Genomic DNA, 24,637 nt, shown 5'->3' on the forward strand with positions numbered 1-24,637 from the left:
GGCAGCTCTGGGACAGGCAACTGTGGGACAGGAAACTCTGGAACAGGCAACTGTGTGACAGTCAGCTGTGGGACAGGAAACCCTGTGACAGGCAACTGTGTGACTGGCAGCTGTGGGACAGGCAACAGTGGGACAGTCAGCTCTGGGACAGGCAGCTGTGAGACAGGAAACTCTGTGACAGGCAACTGTGGGACCGGCAGCTCTGTGACAGGCAACTGTGGGACAGGAAACTCTGGGACACGCAACTGTGTGACTGGCAGCTGTGGGACAGGAAACTCTGTGACAGGCAACTGTGTGACAGGCAGCTGTGGGACAGGCAACAGTGGGACAGTCAGCTCTGGGACAGGGAGCTGTGGGACAGGAAACTCTGGGACAGGCAGCTGTGGGACGGGCAGCTGTGGGACAGGCAACAGTGGGACAGGAAACTCTGGGACAGGCAACTGTGGGACAGACAGCTGTGGGACAGGCAACAGTGGGACAGGAAACTCTGGGACAGGCAACTGTGTGACAGGCAGCTGTGGGACAGGAAACTCTGTGACAGGCAACTGTGTGACAGGCAGCTGTGGGTCAGGCAACAGTGGGACAGTCAGCTCTGGGACAGGCAGCTGTGGGACAGGAAACTCTGGGACAGGCAACTGTGGGACGGGCAGCTGTCCGACAGGCAACAGTGGGACAGGAAACTCTCGGACAGGCAACTGTGGGGCAGACAGCTGTGGGACAGGCAACAGTGGGACAGGAAACTCTGGGACAGGCAACTGTGGGACAGGCAGCTGTGAGACAGGCAACTGTGGGACAGGAAACTCTGGGAGAAGCAACTGTGGGACAGACAGCTGTGGGACAGGCAACAGTGGGACAGGAAACTCTGTGACAGGCAACTGTGTGACAGGCAGCTGTGGGACAGGCAACTGTGGTGTAGGCAGCTCTGGAACAGGCGGCTCTGGAACAGGCAGCTGTGGGACAGGAAACTCTGTGACAGGCAACTGTGGGACCGGCAGCTCTGGGACAGGCAACTGTGGGATAGGAAACTCTGTGACAGGCAACTGTGTGACAGGCAGCTGTGGAACAGAAACTCTGTGACAGGCAACTGTGTGACAGGCAGCTGTGAGACAGGCAACTGTGGGACAGGAACCTCTGTGACAGGCAACTGTGGGACAGGCAGCTGTGGGACAGGAAGCTGTGGGACAGGAAACTCTGGGACAGGCAACTGTGTGGACAGGCAGCTGTGGGACAGGCAACAGTGGGACAGGCAGCTGTGGGAGAGGAAACTCTGTGACAGGCAACTGTGGGACAGTCAGCTGTGTGACAGGCAGCTCTGGGACAGGCAACTGTGTGGCAGGCAGCTGTGAGACAGGCAACTGGGGGACAGGAAACTCTGTGACAGGCAACTGTGGGACAGGCAGCTGTGGGACGGGCAGCTGTGGGACAGGAAACTCTGTGACAGGCAATTGTGTGGACAGGCAGCTGTGGTGTAGGCAGCTCTGGAACAGGCGGCTCTGGAACAGGCAGCTGTGGTTCAGGAAACTCTGGGACAGGCAACTGTGGGACGGGCAGCTGTGGGACAGGCAACAGTGGGACAGGCAGCTCTTGGACAGGCAGTTGTGGGACAGGAAACTCTGTGACAGGCAACTGTGGGACAGGCAGCTGTGGGACAGGCAGCTGTGGGACAGGAAACTCTGTGACAGGCAACTGTGTGACAGGCAGCTGTGGGACAGGCAGCTATGGTGTTGGCAGCTCTGGAACAGGCGGCTCTGGAACAGGCAGCTGTGGGACAGGAAACACTGGGACAGGCAACTGTGGGACAGGCAGCTGTGGGACAGGCAACAGTGGGACAGGCAGCTCTGGGACAGGCAACTGTGTGACAGGCAGCTGTGGGACAGGCAGCTGTGGTGTAGGCAGCTCTGGAATAGGCGGCTCTGGAACAGGCAGCTGTGGGACAGGAAACTCTGGGACAGGCAACTGTGGGACCGGCAGCTGTGAGACAGGCAACTGTGGGACAGGAAACTCTGTGACAGGCAACTGTGGGACAGGCAGCTCTGGGACAGGCAGCTGTGGGACAGGCAGCTGTGGGACAGGCAGCTGTGGGACAGGCAGCTGTGAGACAGGCAACTGTGGGAAAGGAAACTCTGTGACAGGCAACTGTGGGACAGGCAGCTGTGCTGTAGGCAGCTCTGGAACAGGCGGCGCTGGAACAGACAGCTGTGGGACAGGAAACTCTGGGACAGGCAACTGTGGGACAGACAGCTGTGGGACAGGCAACAGTGGGACAGGCAGCTCTTGGACAGGCAGCTGTGGGACAGGAAACTCTGGGACAGGCAACTGTGGGACAGGCAGCTGTGAGACAGGCAACTGTGGGACAGGAAACTCTGTGACAGGCAACTGTGGGACAGGCAGCTGTGGGGTAGGCAGCTGTGGGACAGGAAACTCTGTGACAGGCAACTGTGTGACAGGCAGCTGTGGGACAGGCAGCTGTGGGACAGGCAGCTCTGGAACAGGCGGCTCTGGAACAGGCAGCTGTGGGACAGGAAACTCTGGGACAGGCAACTGTGGGACAGGCAGCTGTGGGACAGGCAACAGTGGGACAGGTAGCTCTGGGACAGGCAGCTGTCACACAGGAAACTCTGGGACAGGCAACTGTGGGACAGGCAGCTGTGAGACAGGCAACTGTGGGACAGGAAACTCTGTGACTGGCAACTCTGGGACAGGCAGCTGTGGGACAGGCAGCTGTGGTGTAGGCAGCTCTGGAACAGGCAGCTCTGGAACAGTCAGCTGTGGGACTGGAAACTCTGAGACAGGCAACTGTGGGACAGGCAGCTGTGAGACAGGCAACTGTGGGACAGGAAACTCTGTGACAGGCAACTGTGGTACAGGCAGCTGTGAGACAGGTAGCTGTGCGACTGGCAGCTGTGGGACAGGCAGCTGTGAGACAGGCAGCTGTGGGACAGGCAGCTGTGGGACAGGCAGCTCTGGGACAGTCAGCTGTGGGACAGGCAGCTGTGGGACAAGCAGCTCTGGGACAGGCAGCTGTGGGACAGGCAGCTCTGGGACAGGCAGCTGTGGGACAGGCAGTATGTGTCCAGCTGAGAAACACCCCCTTGAGGATGTGCCAGCACTAAGGCTGACAAGGTACACAGGGATATCTCGGCAGCGGTGATCTCTTCCCGCTGAAGCAAGTGCTCGGATTGGGTGAGCATTGGACAACAGGAACATTGTAGGAATGGAGTCAGTCGCTAATGAGGCAGGTTTGGGATAATAACCCAAGGAAACCCTTCGTCCTCAGAAAGAGAAACCTTCCATCGAGCGCGATGAAAATGACACAGTGAAATATCAGCACACTTCGCCCTTGTCATCGATATGGTTCGATGGAATACAATACAGTTACATCCATCTCACAACATTAACTCATTCTTTCAAAGCTTCATTAATCTCATCCAACAAATTTATCTTAAATAAACTTTCAATGATTTCAATGTGACTGAGTAACACTCAGTCACATTAAAGAGATTGAAGAGGAGATTTCTGACCCCTGTTCTGTCTCATTGATCATCCATCAGTTCTCCTGGAGAAGTGACATTTCCTGACAAGATGTTACCTCGAGGAGAGGGAAAGGATCTTTTTCACTGTTGTTAATTGATTGTTAAAAATCATACAACACCAGGTTATAGTCCAACAGGTTTAATTGGAAGCACACTAGCTTTCGGAGCGACGCTCCTTCATCAGGTGATAGTGGAGGGCTCAATCCTAACACAGAATTTATGCAAAAATTTACAGTGTGATGTAACTGAAATTATACATTGAAAAATTGATTGTTAAGCCTTTCATCTGCTGGAATACAGTGATAGTTTCACTTCTTTCATGTGTAAATCACAAAACCTTTTTTTAAAAATTGCATTCTCAGGTTAGCTGTTAACAATGGTGATAGCTAGACAATATGTTAATTGCTTGGCATATGATAATGAACTCTAGATTTACTCAAACTGAATAAACGACACAGGAATGACCTTTGCTCAGTACCTGCCAGTTCCTGATCTCCTCTGCCTTTTCTCAGTTGATCAAGATGGCCAGCAGTGAGATGTTCGTATCCATCAGTTGGATCCATTGCACAGCTGGAGGAACTTTGTTATCAAGTGAACCCCCGTTTGAAGAACTGAGAGAAATGTTCCTCGCAGTTCCTTTTTTTGTTGTTCTAAAATAAAACACAAACAAAAATTATGCCTGATCAGCAGAAAGCTATTTCAGCATTTTGCTTTTGTGCTGGTGTGGGGAGCTGGTCAATGTCTGGAGTCACCTTGGTAAATGAATCAGGCATTCCTCTCCCTTGTGGGGATTTTAGACAGGTATGTCTTTAGCTTGCCACAATCTTCAGGAGCCCATTAGCAAGTGCTCTCCGGACTGATATTAGGTCCAATAAGTATGGTCGATAAAGACGATTCATTCAGGTGATGCTTATTTCCCAACTTCACTATAACTAGTTAGAAATAACACACCAATCAGTGGAATCCCAACGTTTTCTTAAATAAGGTCAGGGCATCATGTGGATTTGGAGTCAGTCCTGCTCAACACATCGACAATTTGCCATATCGCTACGTTGACAGCTTTGAGGGGTATGGTTCAAGAACAAGACTCTTGAAATGTTGTCCTTAAAACAGAACGAACTGATCAAGATTTTCACCTTCAGGCAGTAATTGTGATGTGGAGCCCAGCATTGCCACTCTGCTTCCTGCCTGGCAGTGCTCACCCATGCTGTTCTCACTTTGAGAAAGGGGTGGCACCAGGATCTGTGGAAGGGGGTTCGGGGCAGGAAAGGTAGTGGGCAGATGCCAAGGCCAGCAGACCCTCCCTCATTCACTGGGACATTGTAATTGAGTGTGAGGTGCGGTCCCCCTCGTTCCTGAGCCTCTAGCCGTTCCTCACTCTGCCATGATTCCCGTGTACCTTCCTTACCTCCCCTGCTCACTCATGTTCCCCATGGCCACACTATGTCCACTCACCTAGTATTCACTCTGGACAGAATCCATGAGCTCTATAATAAGGCTTAGACTTACTCATGAGATTGTCAAAGTAATCAAGCAGTCATTCAAAGGTCTCTTCAAAAAACTTCAACTTCTCTTTAAATTGTCCATCGAAACAAGCTACCAATCCGCTTGCTGCCTGCCAGTATCTCCTGCTGAGTGATATCTGTGTGGGGATCCAGTGCAGATACACCAACAGAGCTTTCAGAGAAAAATGCATTGAAACCGTTTGAAGTAGTGCAGAGATAACTATCTGCTCCTCCTCTTCAAAAGGCTAAATGCAGAACTGGACAGTTCATTACAGAACAGGCAGAATCACAAGAGGATGTTGACAGGTTAGGATCTTAACCTCAGCGCTGTTGAACGTGCGAGGGTACGTTATAAAGGGAAAGGAAAAGGGAAGAGAGGGGCTGGGAAGGGAAAGGAAGGGAAGAGAAGGGGAAGGAAAGGGAAGGGAAGGGAAAGGAAGGGAGGGGAAGGGAACCGGATTGGTAATGACCCCACGCAAATGCTCACAGTGGATGAATGAAACTTCAGAAGTCAGTGTCTTCCACATACCCACCCGCCAACCTCTCACTCTGCTCATGTGGTCTGACATCCCTTTCAAACACTCACTAAAATACTGCCTCCCACCGTTATACACCTTCAAATGATGCCAGTGCCCTACACACCTCTCACTGCCCCCATTCCCCACCAGCGATGGCAGGTCCATCAGCCAGACACTGAACAGCACCATCACTGTCAATTTGTCCTCGATCTTACTGCTCAAGGCTATTCACATCAGACAGGAACAGAGCATACCAGGCATGAGGCCTGCACACCCTTCAGCCTGATGGAAGAGATGGTGTGCCATATCACAGGGCCAACCCTGCCACATCTGTGTGACAGTGTCAACTTCACAACTTTCAGAACTTTATAGATTGAACGAATCACCAACAACTCTTTGTGGAATAAATTGTTTCCAAAGATGAAAGGGACAAGAAGAAACGATTATAGAGGAATTAAAAGCAACATGCAGACGACATGGTGTCTCAGTGGTTAGCAGTGCTGCATCATATTGCCCGGGACCCAGTTTCGATTCCAGCCTCAGGCGACTGTCTGTGCTGAGTTTGCATATTCTCCCCGTGTCTGCGTGTGTTTTCTCTGGGTGCACCGGTTTCTTCTCACAGTCCAGGGATGTACAGTTTCGGGTGAATTGGCCATGGTAAATTGTTCATTATATTCAGGGGTGTGTAGGTTAGGTGCATTAATTAGGGGGAAACGTAGAGTAATGGGGAGGGCAATAGGTCTGGGTGAGTTACTCTTTGGAGGGTCAGTGTGGACTTGTTGAGCCAAATGGCCTGTTTCCACACTGTCAGGAGTTGATGATTCTAATTTAACTCAGAATGAGCCAAAGCAACATGAACAAGCTGTCCCCTTGGAAAGGGGAGGTCACATGACTTGATAACCTGCTGTCTCATGACAAATGGGTCATCAAGAGGGTCCGCACTCTCCTGAAGGATGGTGGTTCAATCCATGTCAGGCTGTTTCTAACAGATAGCTCACTCTGAATGGAACAGGGAGCAGTAGAGCTCCTCCTGATAGAAAGACAAGCTCCAGAGGAGAGAACTCCAGATTTTTTCCTTCCATTCTGAAGCCATCCTCACATACAGGATCCGTATCCCTTTATTCCCTTCCTATTTGCGTGGCACGGTGGCACAGTGGTGAGCACTGCAGCCTCACATCGCCAGAGGCACGGGTTCAATTCCCACCTCAGGTAACTGTCTGTTGTGGAGTTTGCACATTCTCCCTGTGGCTGCGTGAGTTTCCTCCGGGTGCTCCAGTTTCCTCCCACAGTCCAATGATGTGCAGGTTAGGTGAATTGGCCATGGTAAAATGAGGGGATAAATGTAGGGGAATGTGTCTGGTCGGTTTGCTCTTCGGAGGGTAGGTGTGGACTTGTTGGGCCAAAGGGCCTGTTTCCACACTGTAAGTAATCTTATCTATTCACGGATCTGTATCGGTGTCTCTTAAATAATGCTATTGTATCTGCTACCACCACCTCCTTTGGCAGCACGTCCCAAGCACTGACCACCCTTTGTGGGAAACACCTGCCTCTCACAAATCTTTTAAACATTTCCCCTCACGCCTTGAACCTGTCCCCCCTAGTAACTATCCCTCCACCCTGGGAAAAAGCCTCATACATTCCACTCTATCTATGCCATTCACAATCTTATATACTTCTATCCGGTCACCCCTCAAACTCCTACGTTCCAGTGAAAACTAACCCAGTCTATCCAGCCTTTCTTCTTCGCTAAACCCCCGTTCCTCCCGCCCCCCCAAACCAGGCAACATCCTGGTCAACCTTTTCTGGACCATCTCCAAAGCATCCACTTCCTTCTGGGAGTGTGGTGAGTAGAATTGTACGCAGTATTCCAAGTTTGGACTAACTAAAATTCTGTAAAGCAGCAGCATAACTTGCCTTTCCTTATTCTCAGTGCCCCTTCCAGTGAAGGTCAGCATGTCATTTGCCTTTGTTACTGCCTTATCGAGCTGCACGGCCACCTTCAATGATCTGTGGGCCTGTACACCCAGATCCCTCCTAAGGGTCCTGCCATTCACTGTATCATTTCCACCTGACTTTGAACTACCAAAATACATCACTTCACATTTGTTGGGATTAAACTCCATCTGCCATTTTTCTGTCCATACCTCCAACTGATCTATATCCTGCTGAATCCTCTGACAGTCCTCCTCGCGATCCACAACTCCATCAATCTTTCTATCATCCACAAACTCACCAATCAGACCAGCTACGTTTCCTCCAAATCATTTATATCGTTCACGAACAGCAGAGTTCCTAGCACTGATCCCGGTGGAACACCACTAGGCACAGCATTCTGTTCCGAAAAGCCTCTTTCCAATGCTACCCACTGTCTCTGAAGACTCAGCCAGTTCACTTTCCATCCTGCCAGATCACCCCTGACACCATTTGACTTCACCTTTTGTACCAGTATGCTGCTGTCTATCGCTAATAAGTCCAATTGATTCAATATGCGTATAGATCTTGTTTCTGAGAATTATTCCAATAATTGCCCTACCAACAATGTGAGGGTCACAGGCCTGTAATTTCCTGGATTATCCCTGTTGCCTATCTTAAACAAAGGGACAACACTGGCTATTCTGTCATCCTCTGGGCGTTCATCTGTGGCCAAATAGGATACAAAGGTGTATGTCAATGCTCCAGCAACTTGTTACTGCGCCTCTGTCAATATTCTGGGACAGATCCCATTAGGACCCACGAATTTCTTCTCGTTGGTGAATCCTGACACTAAGTATTCGTTTAGGAGCTCATCTACATCTTTTGGCTCCACATAACGATTCCTTGAGTTGGCCAACCCTTTCCCAGGCTACCATCTTGCTTTTTTATATCTGTCTAAAAATCCTTGGGATTCTCCTTAATCCTGTTCACAAATGACTTTTCATTATCCCCTTTAATCTTTCTAATTCCTTGTTTAAGTTTTTCCCTACTTTCCTTACATACTTCAAGAGCTTCACCTGTTCAGGAAATTTGTTCTTGAAGCCGTGTGGGGTCCAGGGTGTACTAGCGAGATGGATAGAGAACTGGCTGGCAACAGGAGACAGAGAGTAGTCGTGGAAGGGAGTTTCTCAAAATGGAGAACTGTGGCCAGTAATGTTCCACAGGGATCCACGTTGGGACCACTGTTGTTTGTGATTTACATAAATAATCTGGAGGAAGATATAGGTGGCCTGACCAGCAGGTTTGCAGATGACACTAAAATTGGTGGAGTAGCAGGTAGTGAAGGGTACTGTCAGAGAATGCACCAGAATATGATAGATTGGAGAGTTGGGCACAAAAATGGCAGCTGGAGTTCAATCCAGGTAAATGCGAGTTGATGCATTTTGGAAAATCCAATTCAGGAGCTAACTATACGTTAAATAAAATGTTGTGGGGAAAATTGATGTGCAGAGAGATCTGGATGTTCAGGTCCATTGTTGCTTGAAGGTGGCAACACAGGCCAACAGAGTTGACAAGAAGGCAAACGGCATGCCTTCCTTCATCGGACAGAGTGTTGAGTATAAGAGTTGGCAGGCCATGTTACCGTTGTTTCGCATTTTGGTTCAGCCACATTTGGAATACTGCTTACAGTTCTGGTCATCATATTACCAAATGGATGTGGATGCTTTGGATAGGGTACAGAGAAGGTTCACCAGGATATAGTCTTGTATGGAGGGCACGAGTTATGAAGAGAGGTTGAGTAGATTAGGATTATACTCATTAGAAAGACGGAGGTTGAGGGGGCACCTGATTGAGGTCAACAAAATAATGAGAGCTGGACACAGGGTGGATAGCAAAAAGCTTTTTCCCAGAGTGGGGGGACTCAATTACTGTGGGTCACGAGTTCAAGGTGAGAGGGGAAACGTTTCAAGGAGGTGGTGGGTGCTTGAAACACATTGCCAGCGGAGGTGGCAGTGGTGGGCATGACAGCATCATTTAAGAACTATTCAGACAGATACATGAATGGGCAGGGCGCATAGGGTTACGGATCCTTAGAAAATAGGTGACTGGTTTACATAGAGCATCTGGATTGGGATAGGCTAGGAGGGCCGAAGGGCGTGTTCTTGTGCTGTAAATTTCTTAGCTCTTTGTTCTCGTTATGTTCGCCTTGGTTCTTACCTCTCCTCAACTTCTGCATCTATTGGCCTGGTCCTCATGTTCCCCTCCCTCTGCCACACTACTTAAAACCCTCCCCCCACCCCCCCCACCCCAAGGACATCAGTCCCAGCCCTGCCCAAGCGTACCCCCTCCAGTTTGTACAGGCCCCACCTCCCACTGGAGCTGGTCCCAATGCCCAATGAGCCTGAAACCCTCCCCCTCCCACCATCCGTCAGCCACGTGTTCATGGCAATGGTCAGAATCCTGAGGTAACAACCTTTGAGGTCCTACCTTGTAACTTTCTTCCTAGTTCTCTATGTTCTGCTCTCAGGACCTCATCCCTTTTTTGTTCCCTGTTGTTAGTATCAATAGGTGCCATGACCACTGGCTGTTCACCCTCCCCCCTCCAGAATGTTGTGGACCTGCTCCAAGACATCCAGGGCCCGAGCACCAGGGGGCAGCACACCACCCTGGACTCGCATTTGCAGCCACAGAAACATCTATCTATTCCTCTTACTGATGAGTTCCCTGTACAGCATTTCTATGCCTAGCTCGCCCTCCCTCTGTAGCAGAGCCAATCACAGTGCCATGAATTTGACTGTTGCTGTTATCCCTTGAAAGACCAGTTCTCTCAACAGTCCCCAAAAACATCATAGAGTCAGAGAATCATAGAGATGTGCAGCATGTAAACAAACCCTTCAGTCCAACTCATCCATGAAAACCATCTATCCCAAACCAATCTAGTCCTACCTGCCAGCACCCGACCCATATCCCTCCAAACCCTTCCTGTTCATACACACATCCAGATGCCATTTAAATATTGCAATTGTACCAGCCTCCACCACTTCCTCTGTCAATACGTTCCATCCATGTACCACTCTCTGCATGAAAACGTTGCCCCTTGGGTATCTTTTATATCTTTCCCCTTTCACCTAAACCTCTAGTTCTGGATTCCCCCACCCCAGGAAAAGACTTTGTCTATTTACCCTATCCACGCTCCTATTGATTTTATAAACCTCCATCGGGTCACCCCTCAGCCTCTAATACTCCCGGGAAAACAACCTCAATCTATTCATCTACTCCCTATAACTCAAAACCTCCAATCCTGGCAACATCCTTGTAAACACTTTCTGAGCCCTTTCAAGTTTCATAACATCCTTCCGATAGGAAGGAGACCAGAATTGCGCACAATTTTCCAAAAGTGGCCTAACCAATGTCCTGTACAGCCGCAACATGACCTCCCAACTCCTGTACTCAATACTCTGTCTAATGTTAATCTGTTTTGCAGGGGAATAGCCACATGAAAATTCCTGCACTGCCTGGTTAGCCCTCCTGCTTTGCCTGGTGGTCACCCATTCCCTTCCTGCCTGTGGACTGTGTGCCCCTGGTGTGACCACATCCCTAAACATGCGAACCATGACAGTCTGTCCATGGAAGCTCCACAGTGTCCCACAACTCCAAAACTCAGGATCCCAGGATCTGTAGATGGAGCAACTTCCTCTCCCCATGTACTTCCCAGGCACTGGGAATATGCCCACCTTCCCACATCGAGCAAGAGGAGTAGACAACCACTTGGAGATCTCCTACCGTGCCTTACCTCTATAACGTCATTTATCCTTACAATATCAAATACTACACTTTTAATACTACACTAAAGCTGCTGGTGAGCTCTGCTCCAATAACTATTTCTCAAAACTCAGCTGCTACTCACCAACAACAGTTTCCAGAAGTAATTTCCGCTCGTGGCCTTTACTCACCGGAACTCACTGCAAACGTCCTCTCTCGATGTTCCGTCTCCTCTGAACCTTACTTATCCTCTCTCTTTGATTGGATGAGGAAGAAGCAATAAAATGCCACAGGAATGTCATGTTCGGGTTGACTGTTCCATAATGCCCGACACACCCACACTGCCTGTCAGGTCCACTCCAAGACCAGATTTTATCTCAAATCTTTATTCATAAGAAGTCTTTGTCCATCCACATTCTCACAATATTCTTGCTGAATGAAGACTACAAAATCCTGTCTGAGGCCATCGCCAGAATTCGGTTCTGTACAGTTACATTTCAAGTAAATAAACAAAACATTGGACTCTGACTCTGTCTGAAAAACCAACGACCTCTCTTCCACCTACAACACTAATATTTATATACACTGGGGGACTGGGAGAGTCCGGTTACTAAATAGATGCCCATTTACCTTCAGCAGAAAGACAGTGGTCTTTAGTGCATCCCTCAGCATGTAGTGCTGGACCTTGGATTGTGCCAGTCTTTAACACTCAGTCAGGGCTAACTCTTTGTTCTGAAAGACCAAAAAGGTTTGGGCAGACCAATGAGCACCTTTCATTGGGCTAATGGTCCTCCAGGCACAGTCAGTGTGTGTGGCAGTGTGCGTCCCGGGGAACAGGCTGTCGGGCATAGAGTCCCAGACCACGGAGCTGCTCAGGACAAACCTCGACACACACCACTGCATCTTCCTCCAGGCTTCCTTTGCAAAAGCACATCCCAGCAGGAGATGTGTGACAGTGTCAACATCACTACAGCTACTTCGAGAGCAGTGTACGCTGGCACAGACCGACTGGACATACATAAAAGATCTCACAGATTTGTCCCTGGGGATGGTATTCCACGATATCCTTCCTACCCGCACTGTCTGTGGAATCCACTCCCAGAGTGGGAATGATCAACCTCTCAGCATCTTCGGATAGGATGGATCTAAGGGGTCACATGCTTGAGTGAGAGAAACCTGTGGAAGAATCCAAATCTGGGAATCTACAGCAGCAGAACTTTAAAGAATAACATTGCACAAGATTCAGAGCGTGGATACTGACAGAGACAGGCACTGTAACTGAATTCCAACACTCATCAGGTCAGAGCCAAGTTGAGCTCTGAGATTAACTTAATTACTTGAGAGGATGTATTTTGATTGCTCCATGTAATAAAGTATGAATCATTATTTCAGCCCTGGATTGTCTCCCAGATTAATTAATAAATAACCGAATTAAAGGGAACTTGTGGTGATTTATTCACAATCACTGTACAAAATGGGCTGGAGGAAAACATTCAAGATGCTGGACTGAGACTTATTCAACTTTCCCACCTCACCCACTTGCTGTTATCAGGCATGATGTGCAAGTTTCGGAGGGTGTGACCATGAGCCTCTTGATTTCTGTTCCAGTATCAAAGGCAATGAACAGACATAAGCAGGGCACTGATAAAACAGCAAGGATTTTATTAAACCAATAATGAAGCAAAAACAAGATAATCAATGTTAAATTACTGAATACATTTTCAAACACAAATTACAGCATATAGTGAAATGCATGGCTGTTTCACACATTTCGTGCATACATTTTAGCAATTTACATCGATGCAATGTTTAGAGTTTAAAAAATCACAAGGTTCAAATGACATTGTCAGTGAAATCGGTGCACAGGGGCATGTTCCTATCACCTCGCCCCCTCACTATCCTGACTTGGAAATATAACACTGCTCCTTCTCTGTCACTTGGTCAAAATCCTGGAATTCCCCTCGTTCAATGGCATTGTGGGTAACACCACAGCAGGAAACTACATATTCTGTATAGGTGGGTTATACAGGAAGGTCCTAGAAGAATACTGCTGGACTAGTTCGGTGTGGCTGGGACTCGGGGAAATCCAAAGAGTAAAGTAAGTTTCATGCTTAATGGAGCTGTTCAGTTTAACTGCTGTAAATGCACATGGACGAGAATGAATCCGGAAACTCAGTGAGAAGTGAAGAGCAGGTTCTCTGTATTCAATCGCTCTAGCATCCATCTTATTTATTGTAGCAAATTTTCTGTCAGGCCCGATTTCTCCAGCTCTGGATCAATGTCAAACGTCCCGGGTCGGGGTGAGCACTGGGGACAGTAGCAATGTTTTAAAGCAGCAAGGTCTAATGTAATGTAGGTGAGATAACTATGGGGCCTGGTGGTTAAACAGCGAATAGGGTGAGTGAATGAGATTGTGTGTGTATGTGTGTATGTGTGAATGAATGGAGAGTGTGATGCTGGAAAAGCACAGCAGGATTCCTGATGAAGGGCTTATGCTCAAAACTTTGATTCTCCTGCTCCTCAGATGCTGCCTGATCTGCTGTGCTTTTCCAGCTCCAAAGTCTCAACTCAGATCTCCAGCATCTGCAGTCCTCACTTTCGCCTGTGTAAGGGAGGATCCTTCTTTGTAAGTCCTGTCCAATGAATATAGTGGCTGCTAGGCCATTACAGCGTCTGTGAAGGTGAATGACAAATTGCAAGTGTGTATCTGGGTGCACAGCGACCTGTTAAAGATGACATAGTCCAAGGATGCCCCTCTTGCAGTGGATATCCAATGAATGGCAAATTCTCCCAGGACGATGGTCTTAAATTGGATGAGGGAAGCATAATTAGGTACGTTTAGTTAAACTGGAAGTGCTGGAGCAAGAGAAGGCCATTCAGCACCTCAAATCGACATATTTAACATCATCAAGGCTGAATATAGAATATAGAACAGTACAGCACAGTACATGTCTTTCGGCCCTTGATGTTGTGCCAGCCTTTTTTCCAGCTCTAAGATCAATCTAACTATCATCCATGTACCTGTCCAAGAGTCACTTAAATGTCCCTAATGTGTCTGACCAGACTGCCACTGGCAGGGCATTCCACACAACCGGCATCACATCTCAGTCTCTAACTCCACTTTCCTGCCAGCTCCCCTTTAACCCATTATTAATTAAAAAGCTGTCTATCTCTTCATCAAATTTACTCAATTTCCCAACATCCACCCTACTTTGGGGAAGTGATTTAGCAGATTCACGACACTTTGAGCAAGGTCATTTCTCCTCATCTCTGATTGAAATCTACTATTCACCAAAACTTCTCGATCCCTCATCATCAGAGACCCCTCCCACCCCAATGAAAATCTCTTCCAACCTCTTCGGTCAGGTAGAAGATACAGAAGCTGAAACACACGCACTGACAGGTTGAAGAACAGCTTCCTCCCTGCTGTTATTCTTCTGAATGGACCTGGCTCATTTCCGATTGAATGTTGCTTTTCTGTGCACCCTCTTGGCAGCATGTCTTTGTATCCTTTGCCCTGTTTGATGGTCTTTGCATGTGATGCTCCCCCTGCACATTTACACTGTACGTAGCGACAGGGGACAAGAATAAATCAAATCAACTCTCTCAAGTTACCAGCCCGAAACAGTGGACAATATCAAGCACAGTCTCACTAATGCCTTGGACAAGTCCAGAAATATTTCCGGACTCTTTCACTCTATTCCTTCAATAATAAATGCTGAAATTCCATGAGGCCTCCTTACTCCCTGTTGAATCTACAGGCTGGTTTCCTGCAATTCCTGCACGAGGAAACCAATATCCCTTTGCATTAAAGCAATCTGAAGCTTCTCGCAATTTCAGTTGATCTTGGTTGCTTTTTTTAAATGGGAATCAGCTCGAAAGGTTTCCCCACACAACAAGGAGCTTGAGTTGACATTGACAGTCAATGAATCTGGCTGATGGAGTTATAGAGTCATGAAGATGTACAGCGTGGAAAGAGGTCATTCGGTCCAACTCGTCCATGCTGACCAGTTATTCTAAATCAATCTCGTCCCATTTGCCAGCATTTGCTCCATATCCCTCTAAACTCTACCTATTCATATACCCATCCAGATGACTTTAAAATGCTGTAATTGTACCAGCCTCCATTATGTCCTCTGGCAGCTCATTCCATACACGTGCACCATCCTTTGTGTGATTGTAATGAGTTGCCTTTCTATACTTCCAGGCAGAATGGATAACCTCACACTTACCCACATTAAACTCCATCTGCAAAATTGTGGTCCATTTGCCAAACATATCCAGACCTGTTTGTAAATTCCTTACTTCATTGCACCTCACATTCTCTCCATTTTAGTGTGACCTGAAATTTGGCGAGAATATGTTTTATCCCTGCAGCAAGTCAACGTCCAACAAAACCTCTGGCCAGGCCTCACACAGAGAGAAACCCTCCATGAAACCCACCAAAACTCACACTTCGCCAAAGAAACCGAAGATTCCGCTTTGAGTCCAAATGGACATTGGATGATCAGCTGCAGTTAGACACCTGACCTCCCTGTTATTATACAATGACATCAGTCACTCTCTGCACTAAAAACAGAATTATATGTGAAGAAGGACTGAGAAATCATGACTACAGCCTACAAATTCCACTCTCGTTTCCTTCAGTACTTTCAGTAGAGCCCAGTGACTGTTTCATATTAAGTTGCATTAATTCCTAAATATCCTTTCTATTTATTTCCAACAATTGTTTAATTTCCTCCATTTATACAACACCCTCCCATGACATGGGAAATCCAGCAACAGGACAGATTGTTTACTCTGCTCTGTATCTATCCACTTTGTGGCTCCATGGACATAAACTCTGTCTAAATTTTACTTTTTATACAATTCATCTCTTTGGAAACTTGCAAATTTCACATCTTTGTTGTTTCCTATGACTGTGATAACTGTGGTCGATCACAACAGCTAATCACTAAATCTCGAGCTCTTTCTGTCTGACATTGAAAACCTTATCCCCAGTGATTGGAGACTTTGAATGTTGTGTTTGGGATGGGACCAACTCAGCGCTTGGGATCTAAAGTCAGACTTGCCTCTGTGAAGCTGATGTGTTCGCACAAGCTTCGATGAAGCTTGCAGTATCATGGGTCGTTCGCAGGTCTGATATAGTGTTTCTTTGTTGCTGGAATTGGACGAGATTCGATGTATACACTTTATTTGTCACAATCTCGACATCGGAGGTCACATTTTGTGATGAATTCAGGTGGAATTTGCGGAATAATCTGCATCAGGACAGTTTGATTTATTCCTGGTAAGTCCTCAGTTGACTGGGCTTTGGTGATCCTGTGAGCACATATTGAGATAGTCACCAACACAGGGAACAACTGTCCTCAGGATCACTTCTTGCTGGCTTCATATGACAGTCCTCACTTGAATCACCTCGGTCTCCTTTTTCCACATCTCCTTTATGCTGTTCGAGACAGATTTTCTCCACATTATTAACCATGCACCAGACATATGAAGACATATACAATCAAGATACTATGTACCGAAATTTGAAGATGCGAACTCATCGACAGCCAGAGAAATCTGGCCTGACAGAAAATTAGCCAAACTAAATTAACCAGCAGCCAGCAACTATCGGCTGCAGAGAACAGTGAGATCCGAGGTCGAAGAGCTTACAAAGGTTCGGGGGGAAACAGTTACAGCCAGCCTGAGGTCTGTGTGAGTTGAAGTGTCAATCCGAACTTCTTGAAACGGTGACTCTCAGCCCAGTGCTGGGGGATGTGCACCTTACACCTCCCCTGACATGGCAACAGTGAAGGGGGTTGGTGCCAACCCATTGGACGCTTTGAACGCTGCCCATGGTCCCATTGGATAAAGGCCACAGAGCATTCCGGAAGATCTGGACCAAGGCGGACAAGGACATATTTGAACCACAAACTGAGTTCTCTGTCACTGTTTCTACCTCACTGACAAGGACACTGGGGTAAAGTGTTTTTAATAACACATTAACTGGTCCAAATCAGAAGCAACACTGGTGCCCCTGGGTGGTATTTGATTAGAAGGGTTTGTGTAATCTCCAAAGTTGAACCGCATGAACCTTGAACTCTTGGATATTCTGGCCTCAGCCTGATTTAAGCGACAAACTACTCGATGTGATAACCAACTTCAAGTGGGTGAAAGAAGGAGTGGGTGAATGGGATAAGCTTTCAGAGTTAGTACAGGATTGGGGAATCACGGAATGCAACAGGTGATCAGGACTTGGAATGTACTGACTGAGAAGACTGCAGAGACAGGATCAATTGAGGCCTTCAAAAACGCATCGGATTTTATCTGAAAAGGAAGAGGATGCAGGGATGGGGTGAGTTGGAGGCATAACGAGCTAGCATAGACACAATGGGCTGAACGACCTCCTTCTGTACTGTGTCCATTATGTAATGTTGTCTGAAAGGAAATCTAAACCAGGCTAGTACAGGGACTGGGGCTGCCAAAGATCGACTCCCTCTGGAAAGGTGGGGTGGGTAGGTGTCTCCAACCTTCACTCTTGTTCTTCCGTTTTCTCCCAGTCTATCCCGAAAACATTAGCCCCATGGTCCATGATTCCACCGTCCCTGGATATTGTGTATTTAATTGTTCAGTCTTGCATTGGCATCTCGAATGGTGCGAAGTGTGGGCTCTTTTGCTTTGCCAGCCTGGTGTACAGCCTGTGGGTTGTCTCGATCACTGAGCAAACACTGAAGCCCCTGCTATGGTCTACCTCACTGAGTCTAAAACTGTCCGAAAGTGTACTCCATTCGTCTGGCTCCTCTGCTCTGCTCTGCTGGTTGGACCTTTCTCCCTCCAGTTCCTGCTTCACTTTTTCCCAGCTCTCTAACTGCTTCACCTTCTCCCATTCTTTATCTCGTAGCCACTCCATGCAGCTGGGTATTGCTTCTGCCTTGCTGGGTTTTAAAGCTTTCCTCCAGCTCTCAGTGCTGCTCTGAGTTCCTCCCACGGTCCAAAGATGTGCAGTTTAGGGTGAATTGGCCGTGATACATTGCCCACAGTGTTAGGTCCATTAGTCAGGGGTAAATGTAGGAAAATGAGTCGAGGTGAGTTACTCTTCAGAGGGTTGGTGTTGACTTGTTGGACCGAAGGGCCTGGCTCCACATTGTAGGGAATCTAATCGAATCGAATATCAGCTGCTTTTCTTTTACTTCTCTATTATTCCCCAACCCTTTTTATATCTCTCACCTCCTGTGTTACAATATTAATTAATGCTACTCCCATGGATCCCTGACCCCACTGCCTAGTTCTTCCGACCTTGGATTCAACTTCCTTGCATTTGTTTTCTGTGTCCCAGACCCCTGGGATCTTAACATGCCCGAATGAACTCAGAACAATAATCTGATGACATACACAAGATCCCCCGTTCCAGCCCCATGACTGAACCCCACACGGTTTTTCCCAGCAACCACCAGCAAAGGTCTCTCCACAGGCTTGACACATTAATGTGAATGTGCATGAGGCTCGCAGTGCAATCCGCAGAATGTAGCAGGAGAGGAGCTGAAGGCCATGGAACCAGCGATGCTCGCCACTGCAGGATTCAGCCTGGGAGAGCCCGTGGAGTGTTAACTCAGCGTAGGCAGGAACAGAGAGAGCACCAGCTGCATTTGCCATGTGGCTATGCACGGAGTGCACAGTCAGCTTTGGTAACCTACAGCTGGTACTGCAGTAGCACCACAAAACAGGAAGATTGTCACTGAGGCAGCGGGGGAAGTCGGTGGAAATTGTGTTCCCAAGATAACTCCAACCACACAGAACAGCAGGTGACATGGAGTATGGCCTGGGCTGGGGAGAAACAACTTCACGAATCTCTTCCTTTAATTTACTTTAGCATAGGAAAGGGATACGTATGTACCACAGGGCAAGAGCTAAAGCTGGGCAAAAGGCAATTACAATGTGATTAGGCAAGATTTGGGATGCATAGGGTGAGGACGGAAATTGCAGGGGTTGGCACAATTGAAATATGCAGCTTATTCAAGGAACAGCTACTGCGTGTCCTTGATAAGTACGTACTGGTCAGGCAGGGAGAAAGTGGTCGAGTGTGGGAACTGTGGTTTACGAAGGAAATGGAATCTGTTGAGAAGGTGCAGAAAGTTAATGTTACGATGAGATGTGATTCCTCAGTTAGGGCGCTTGAGAGTTACAGATTAGACAGGCAAGACCTAAAGAGAGAGCTAAGAAGAGCCAAGAGGGGACATGAGATGTCATTGGCAGATCAAGGAAAACCCTAAAGCTTTCTATAGGTATATCAGGAATAAACGAATGACGAGAGTAAGATTAGGGTCAATCAAGGATATTAGTGGAAAGTTGTGCATGGAGTCAGAGGAGATAGGGGAAGTGCTAACTGAATATTTTTCATTAGCATTCACATTGGAAAGGGACAATGTTGTCGAGGAGAACACTGTGATACAGGCTACGAGACTAATAGGATGGAGGTTCACAAGGTAAGGTGTTAGCAATTCCAGAAAGTGTAATAACAGACCAGTTCCCTGGGGTGGATGGAATTTATCCCAGGATTCTTTGGGACGCCAGGGAGGAGATTACCGAGCCTTTGCCTTTGATCTTTATGTCTGCAGGAATAGTGCCACAAGACTGGAGGACAGCAAATGTTGTTCCGTTATTCAAGAAGGGGAGTAGACACAATCCAGTGAGCCTTACTTTGGTTGTGGTAAAGTGTTAGAAAGCGTTATAATAGATAGGATTTATAATCATCTAGAAAGGAATAGGTTGCTTGGGGACAGTCAACACGATTTTGTTAAGTGGAGTTTTTGCCTCACAAATCTTACTGAGTTCTTTGAGAAGGTGGCCAAACATGTAGATGAGGTAATGCGGTTGATGTGGTGAGTGTGGATTTCAGTGATGCGTTTGATAAAGTTCTCCATGGTAGGCTATTGTAGAAAATATAGAGGCATGGGATTGAGTGTGATTTAGTGGTTTGGATCAACGTTGGCTAGCTAAAAGAAGATAGAGAGTGGTGGTTGATGGGAAATATTTATCCTGAAGTTCAGTTACGAGTGGTGTACCACAAGGCTTGGGTTTGGGTCCACTGCTGTATGCTATTTTATAAATGACCTGGATGAGAAAAGCTCTCTTCACACTCTCCCCATCAAGCACTACCAGAACAAGTCAAGCATGGGTGAGGACAGAATACAGCTTCCTTTTACATTGAAAATAAATCTCTCTCTGCTCAATTAAACCAGAAGTACAGCTTCCTCTACACTGTTGCTATCAAACGTTCCCAGGACAGGTACAACCAAGACTCAGAGACAGAGAAAGGCTCCCTCTACTGTTTTAAAGTGAAAATGATACTCCATCAAGATTCTCCCTCAGAGATTCTCAGTGACAGGAGTGCAAAGTGACAATCCAGAGTTCGATGTGGAATAAAGCTCCCTGTACGCTGTCTCCATCAAACATTCCAAAGAAAGAGACACCACAGGGTTCGATCCAGAACAAAGCTCCCGCTACACTGGGAGGTTCGAATACTACCGGGACAGGGGCAGCATGGGTCAAGATACTGAGAAAACTCTCTCTGCTCCTTTCAACTGAAAGTAACGCTCCACTTACAGTGACCTGATCAAACACTCCCGGGGGGGTACAGCATGAGGTAAATATGAGAGACAGCCCCTTTGTTCTGCACAAACCCTGTTTCCAAAACACCATTCTCAGACAATCTCTCTGTGGTTCTCACTGTCAGACTCCCCAGGTCAGGGTGGGCAGTAGCCAGCAGACACCCTCCTGGATCAATGAGCTGCATTTGATGATTGTAATCATGGGGCCTTCCCTATGAGATCTTGTGGAGCTCAATTCAGTCAGGTGAGAGCACTGCAATTACAGTCAATCCTATTATTCCAAATGAAATATACCCACCTGGGAACAAACAGATTTGTTCATACATTGGTGGAATGTGTAGAGATTGGAGCTGGTTGATCGGTTCAATGTTGCTGCTTCTGGTCACATTTGTGCCAGGGAGTGCAGGCTGTGTGTATTAAAGGAGCTGGTTGGAGACTGAGGGGACGGTTGAGTTGTTTGAAAACATGGGGGATTTTGTTCACCCCAGCCCCCACCCCCACCCCCACCGGTCGAGTTAGTTGGAGCTGGCTGTTGCTCTGAAATATGGTAACAGTTTATGAGCCAGAGGTTTCCATGGGTAATAGTGAGAGCCAGCCCTACTCCTGAGAGAGTCCCTGAGGTAGTGAGGTTGTGAGTGTGTCCCCACGACAGACTGTGATGGTGCAGTGTGGAGAGCACAACCTGCTGGTCAGGGCCCAACTTGATTGATTTGGAACTGGGCACCTGTTTAAAGCTGCTGATCTGACCCTGGGGACAGCAGGTTATCAGCCAAGCAGGGTCTACCCTGAGAACCACACTGTCCTTTTTGACTATGGGCTGCGTGAGTGTGGCAGCAGATTGCAGCTCATGGGAGTTTTCCACACTTGCAGAAAGCTTGGGCTGTACATTATTCCTGACTGTAACTCTGGCTGGGATGGCATTGATATTCAGGCAGGATGGTCTCATGCTTTATCAACCACTGACTGGGCTTTTGTAGTTAATTGAATTTTGGTTTTAACTGCTCTCTATCCCCAAACCTGTTCTGTAATCATATTCTAGAACCCTCCCTTTGGTGGCATTTGAGCTTTTTTTTTTGCTTTGTGGGGATGGGTTCCATTCCCCTTGGTCTGATTCACTCAATGGAGGAGTGCAATCAGTCGAGGTCTCTCCCATAGTGGTGTGACTGGCAGATTCACAAAAAAACGCGTGAACTTGTAGGTATTGGATTCCTGAAATTTCTCCTTTCCTTTCCATTTAAATAACTGTGCCCCTGTGTTCAAACTTCTGTGGTAGATATCCAAAGATGTGCAGGTCAGGTGAATTGGCCGTGCTCAATTGCCCATATTTTAGGTTATTAGTCGGGGTAAATGTAGGGAATGGTTCTAGGTGGGTTACTCTTTGAAGGTCCAGTGTGGACTTGTTTGGCAGAAGGGCCTATTTCCACACTGTAGGGATTCTGATTCTAATCTTTAAAACGTACAGAGAATGGTCATTGGTTTAAAAGTTATTGAACATAAATCTGCCCTTTGATTGAGTTCCGTCCCCAAAAACGAATCATCTGCTCATCTATTCCCCAGTCAAATATATATCCAGCCCAGAAACATGGTACTGCCCTGTGAGCCAGTTCACTCTTTGGGAATAATGTTCCTAAACTGCTCAACAACATCCATGTTCCTGTCGCCTCAATAATTAATTATCTAAGTAGTCTGAATGATTTCCAATGTGTTCTACTGTGCATTCCCAACTTTCTGGGATAGAGAATTTGAATGAACTGTGACCTCTGGAATGATGCAGTTCCTTGTCACATTGATCCTGTAATGACTAACCCCTGACTTGTGACCTATTGCCCCCTTATTGTGGTCCCTCCAGCTCTGGGTGGAAACAGCCTCCTTGCCCTGAGCCTGTCACACTCCCTAAAGAATTGTTCTAACGGGTTGATGTCATTTTGAACCCTCTGTAGACCCTTCTCAAATCAGACCAGTTCCCCATTCCTTAACCTGTTGTCTTTCAAATCACTGGAGCTTTCCTGATCTACACCACCCACCTTACCCACACCCCAAAATATCCTGGATCTGTCATTGTGAGAACCAATGGGGCTGTTGTTCCCATTCAGTGTCGTTATTTGAGGTGAGAATCTTTACTTGATTGTCAATATGATCCCCAGCTGCTGATGTTGTCTGACCCTGTCCTAAAGTGGCTGCCCTGTCTCTCCCCAGGGAGGGCAATGTGAGCAGTAACCCCATCAATCCCACCTGGATCCCATTCAGCTCCACCAGGTCTGGAGAAGGCCATCTGTCATTCTCCCTACGCCTCATGAATTGTACGTGATGGGTGACTGGGGAGGGCTCTCCTGGTGTCACTCACTGGGAGTTACACCCACTGTCACCAACCCTTGTCCTCCTGTACTGCAGAAGACTGGCTTACAGAGCACCCGTCCACAGCCTACTCACTGGGAGACCTCATTCATATTGAGGCATCTGTTTCAATGGACAACCAGTATCCCTGGATGCTGTACATTGATCACTGTGTAGCTACACTGAGCCCAGACAAGGAGATACAGCGTTATTGACTACAATGGGGAAGGAGCTCTCTGCTTTCTCCAGCTGCTCCATCCTCAATGGCTTCACTCGATTCACTTCATGGCTGTTTATCAATCTACACTTGCCTCCTGGACATAAAAGCTGAGGACTCCTTTTCAACCTTTGTGTTGCCGAGAGACAGGCAGGAGCCAGACAAGCTCTGGTGTGACCTGGATGCCTTCCGTTTCTATGGAGATGAGCGTTCCTTCGTAAGAGGATGCTGCTGATTGGCTTCTCCATAGTGGGCGGGTGTCACTCAATACTGACTTGATCTGAATATGTCCCTCAGGGGTTCATCACGTGTCACCTGAAAGTTGCGGCAGTGGATCAGGAAGATTCCAGAAACAAAGCTTGTACTTTCCGGAAGCTACAGAATATGTAAGTTCCCTCTCTTTGTCCCTCAGGGATGTTGTTGTTGGGAGAGATGATGCACTGTTTGGTGGGCTGTCGTTGAGCTCTTTCTCTTGTTTATCTGGACTCCACTGGAGGAATTAAACAGTGACATTTGTGCCTGCTGCCATGTGGGGAACTGTGGGAGCACAATGGAGATCCTGTTCCCCTCCAGAGGAAGGACGGGCCTTGGCCCTGAAGCTGGTAGGACATTGACCCTCTCGATGTTGGCGCTCCCCCTCTCCCCCATTCCTGACTGGGATGTTTGGTCTTGCAGAGAGTGAAGCTGGATTGAAGTGGGAGGGGGAACCCTCACTTGGCCCCCTGGTCATTCTGGATACTGGGCTGACCAACCTGGCAACTGAGCCCTGCCTGAGGTTGAGGGAAGGATACTGGAGGGGTCTCCATGTGTGGAGATGGCTGCCTGCTGGTTTCCCTTTCTGTCCCTTTTTTCCCTGGCTTCTCCTGGTTGTGTAGGTGTGAAGTCAGAACTGGATTCGATGGTATTCCTGACTGTGACAGCTGTCTGTCTGATCTCTGCTTCATTGCTGGCCTTGTTCCTGCACAGAATACGCAAGCATGCTCTATCCCACCCATGAAGCAATCCTTCATGAAGTTGTGCTTTCCCGTGTGTTGCATATTGTAACTGCTGTTCTTGTTTCTGCATTCACATGGAAATAATTCAAGGATTGTTTCCAAGGCTGGGTTTCCTGGGACTGCCTTCTATTACATCTGTACGCCCTCCCCCTGGAGGGAGCTTGCTGTGATGTTTGGTGTTTACTCCCTCAGTGGGATGGTTACATTATGCTGCAAATGCAAACCAACGTGCAGAGACAATCTGGTGACCCAGTTCCCTTCAC

At 47.6% G+C, this 24,637-nt stretch overlaps 1 protein-coding gene across 1 annotated transcript in view; it reads right to left on the reverse strand.

Annotated features, from left to right (window-relative positions):
• The window catches only part of LOC148136433 (CD209 antigen-like protein C), a 201,340-nt gene extending 197,173 nt beyond the window's left edge, over positions 1–4,167 (reverse strand). The window contains exon 1 of the mRNA XM_087983248.1: positions 4,012–4,167. Within this exon, the coding sequence (XP_087839374.1) occupies positions 4,012–4,096 (85 nt within the window). The 5' untranslated portion in view covers positions 4,097–4,167. The remainder of the gene's footprint in view (positions 1–4,011) is intronic.
• Positions 4,168–24,637: the final 20,470 nt, after the last annotated feature.

Source organism: Chiloscyllium plagiosum, unplaced genomic scaffold, assembly GCF_037043375.1.
Source record: "Chiloscyllium plagiosum isolate Xiang-an unplaced genomic scaffold, Cpla_swu_hap1 HiC_scaffold_45, whole genome shotgun sequence".
NCBI lineage: Eukaryota > Metazoa > Chordata > Chondrichthyes > Orectolobiformes > Hemiscylliidae > Chiloscyllium > Chiloscyllium plagiosum.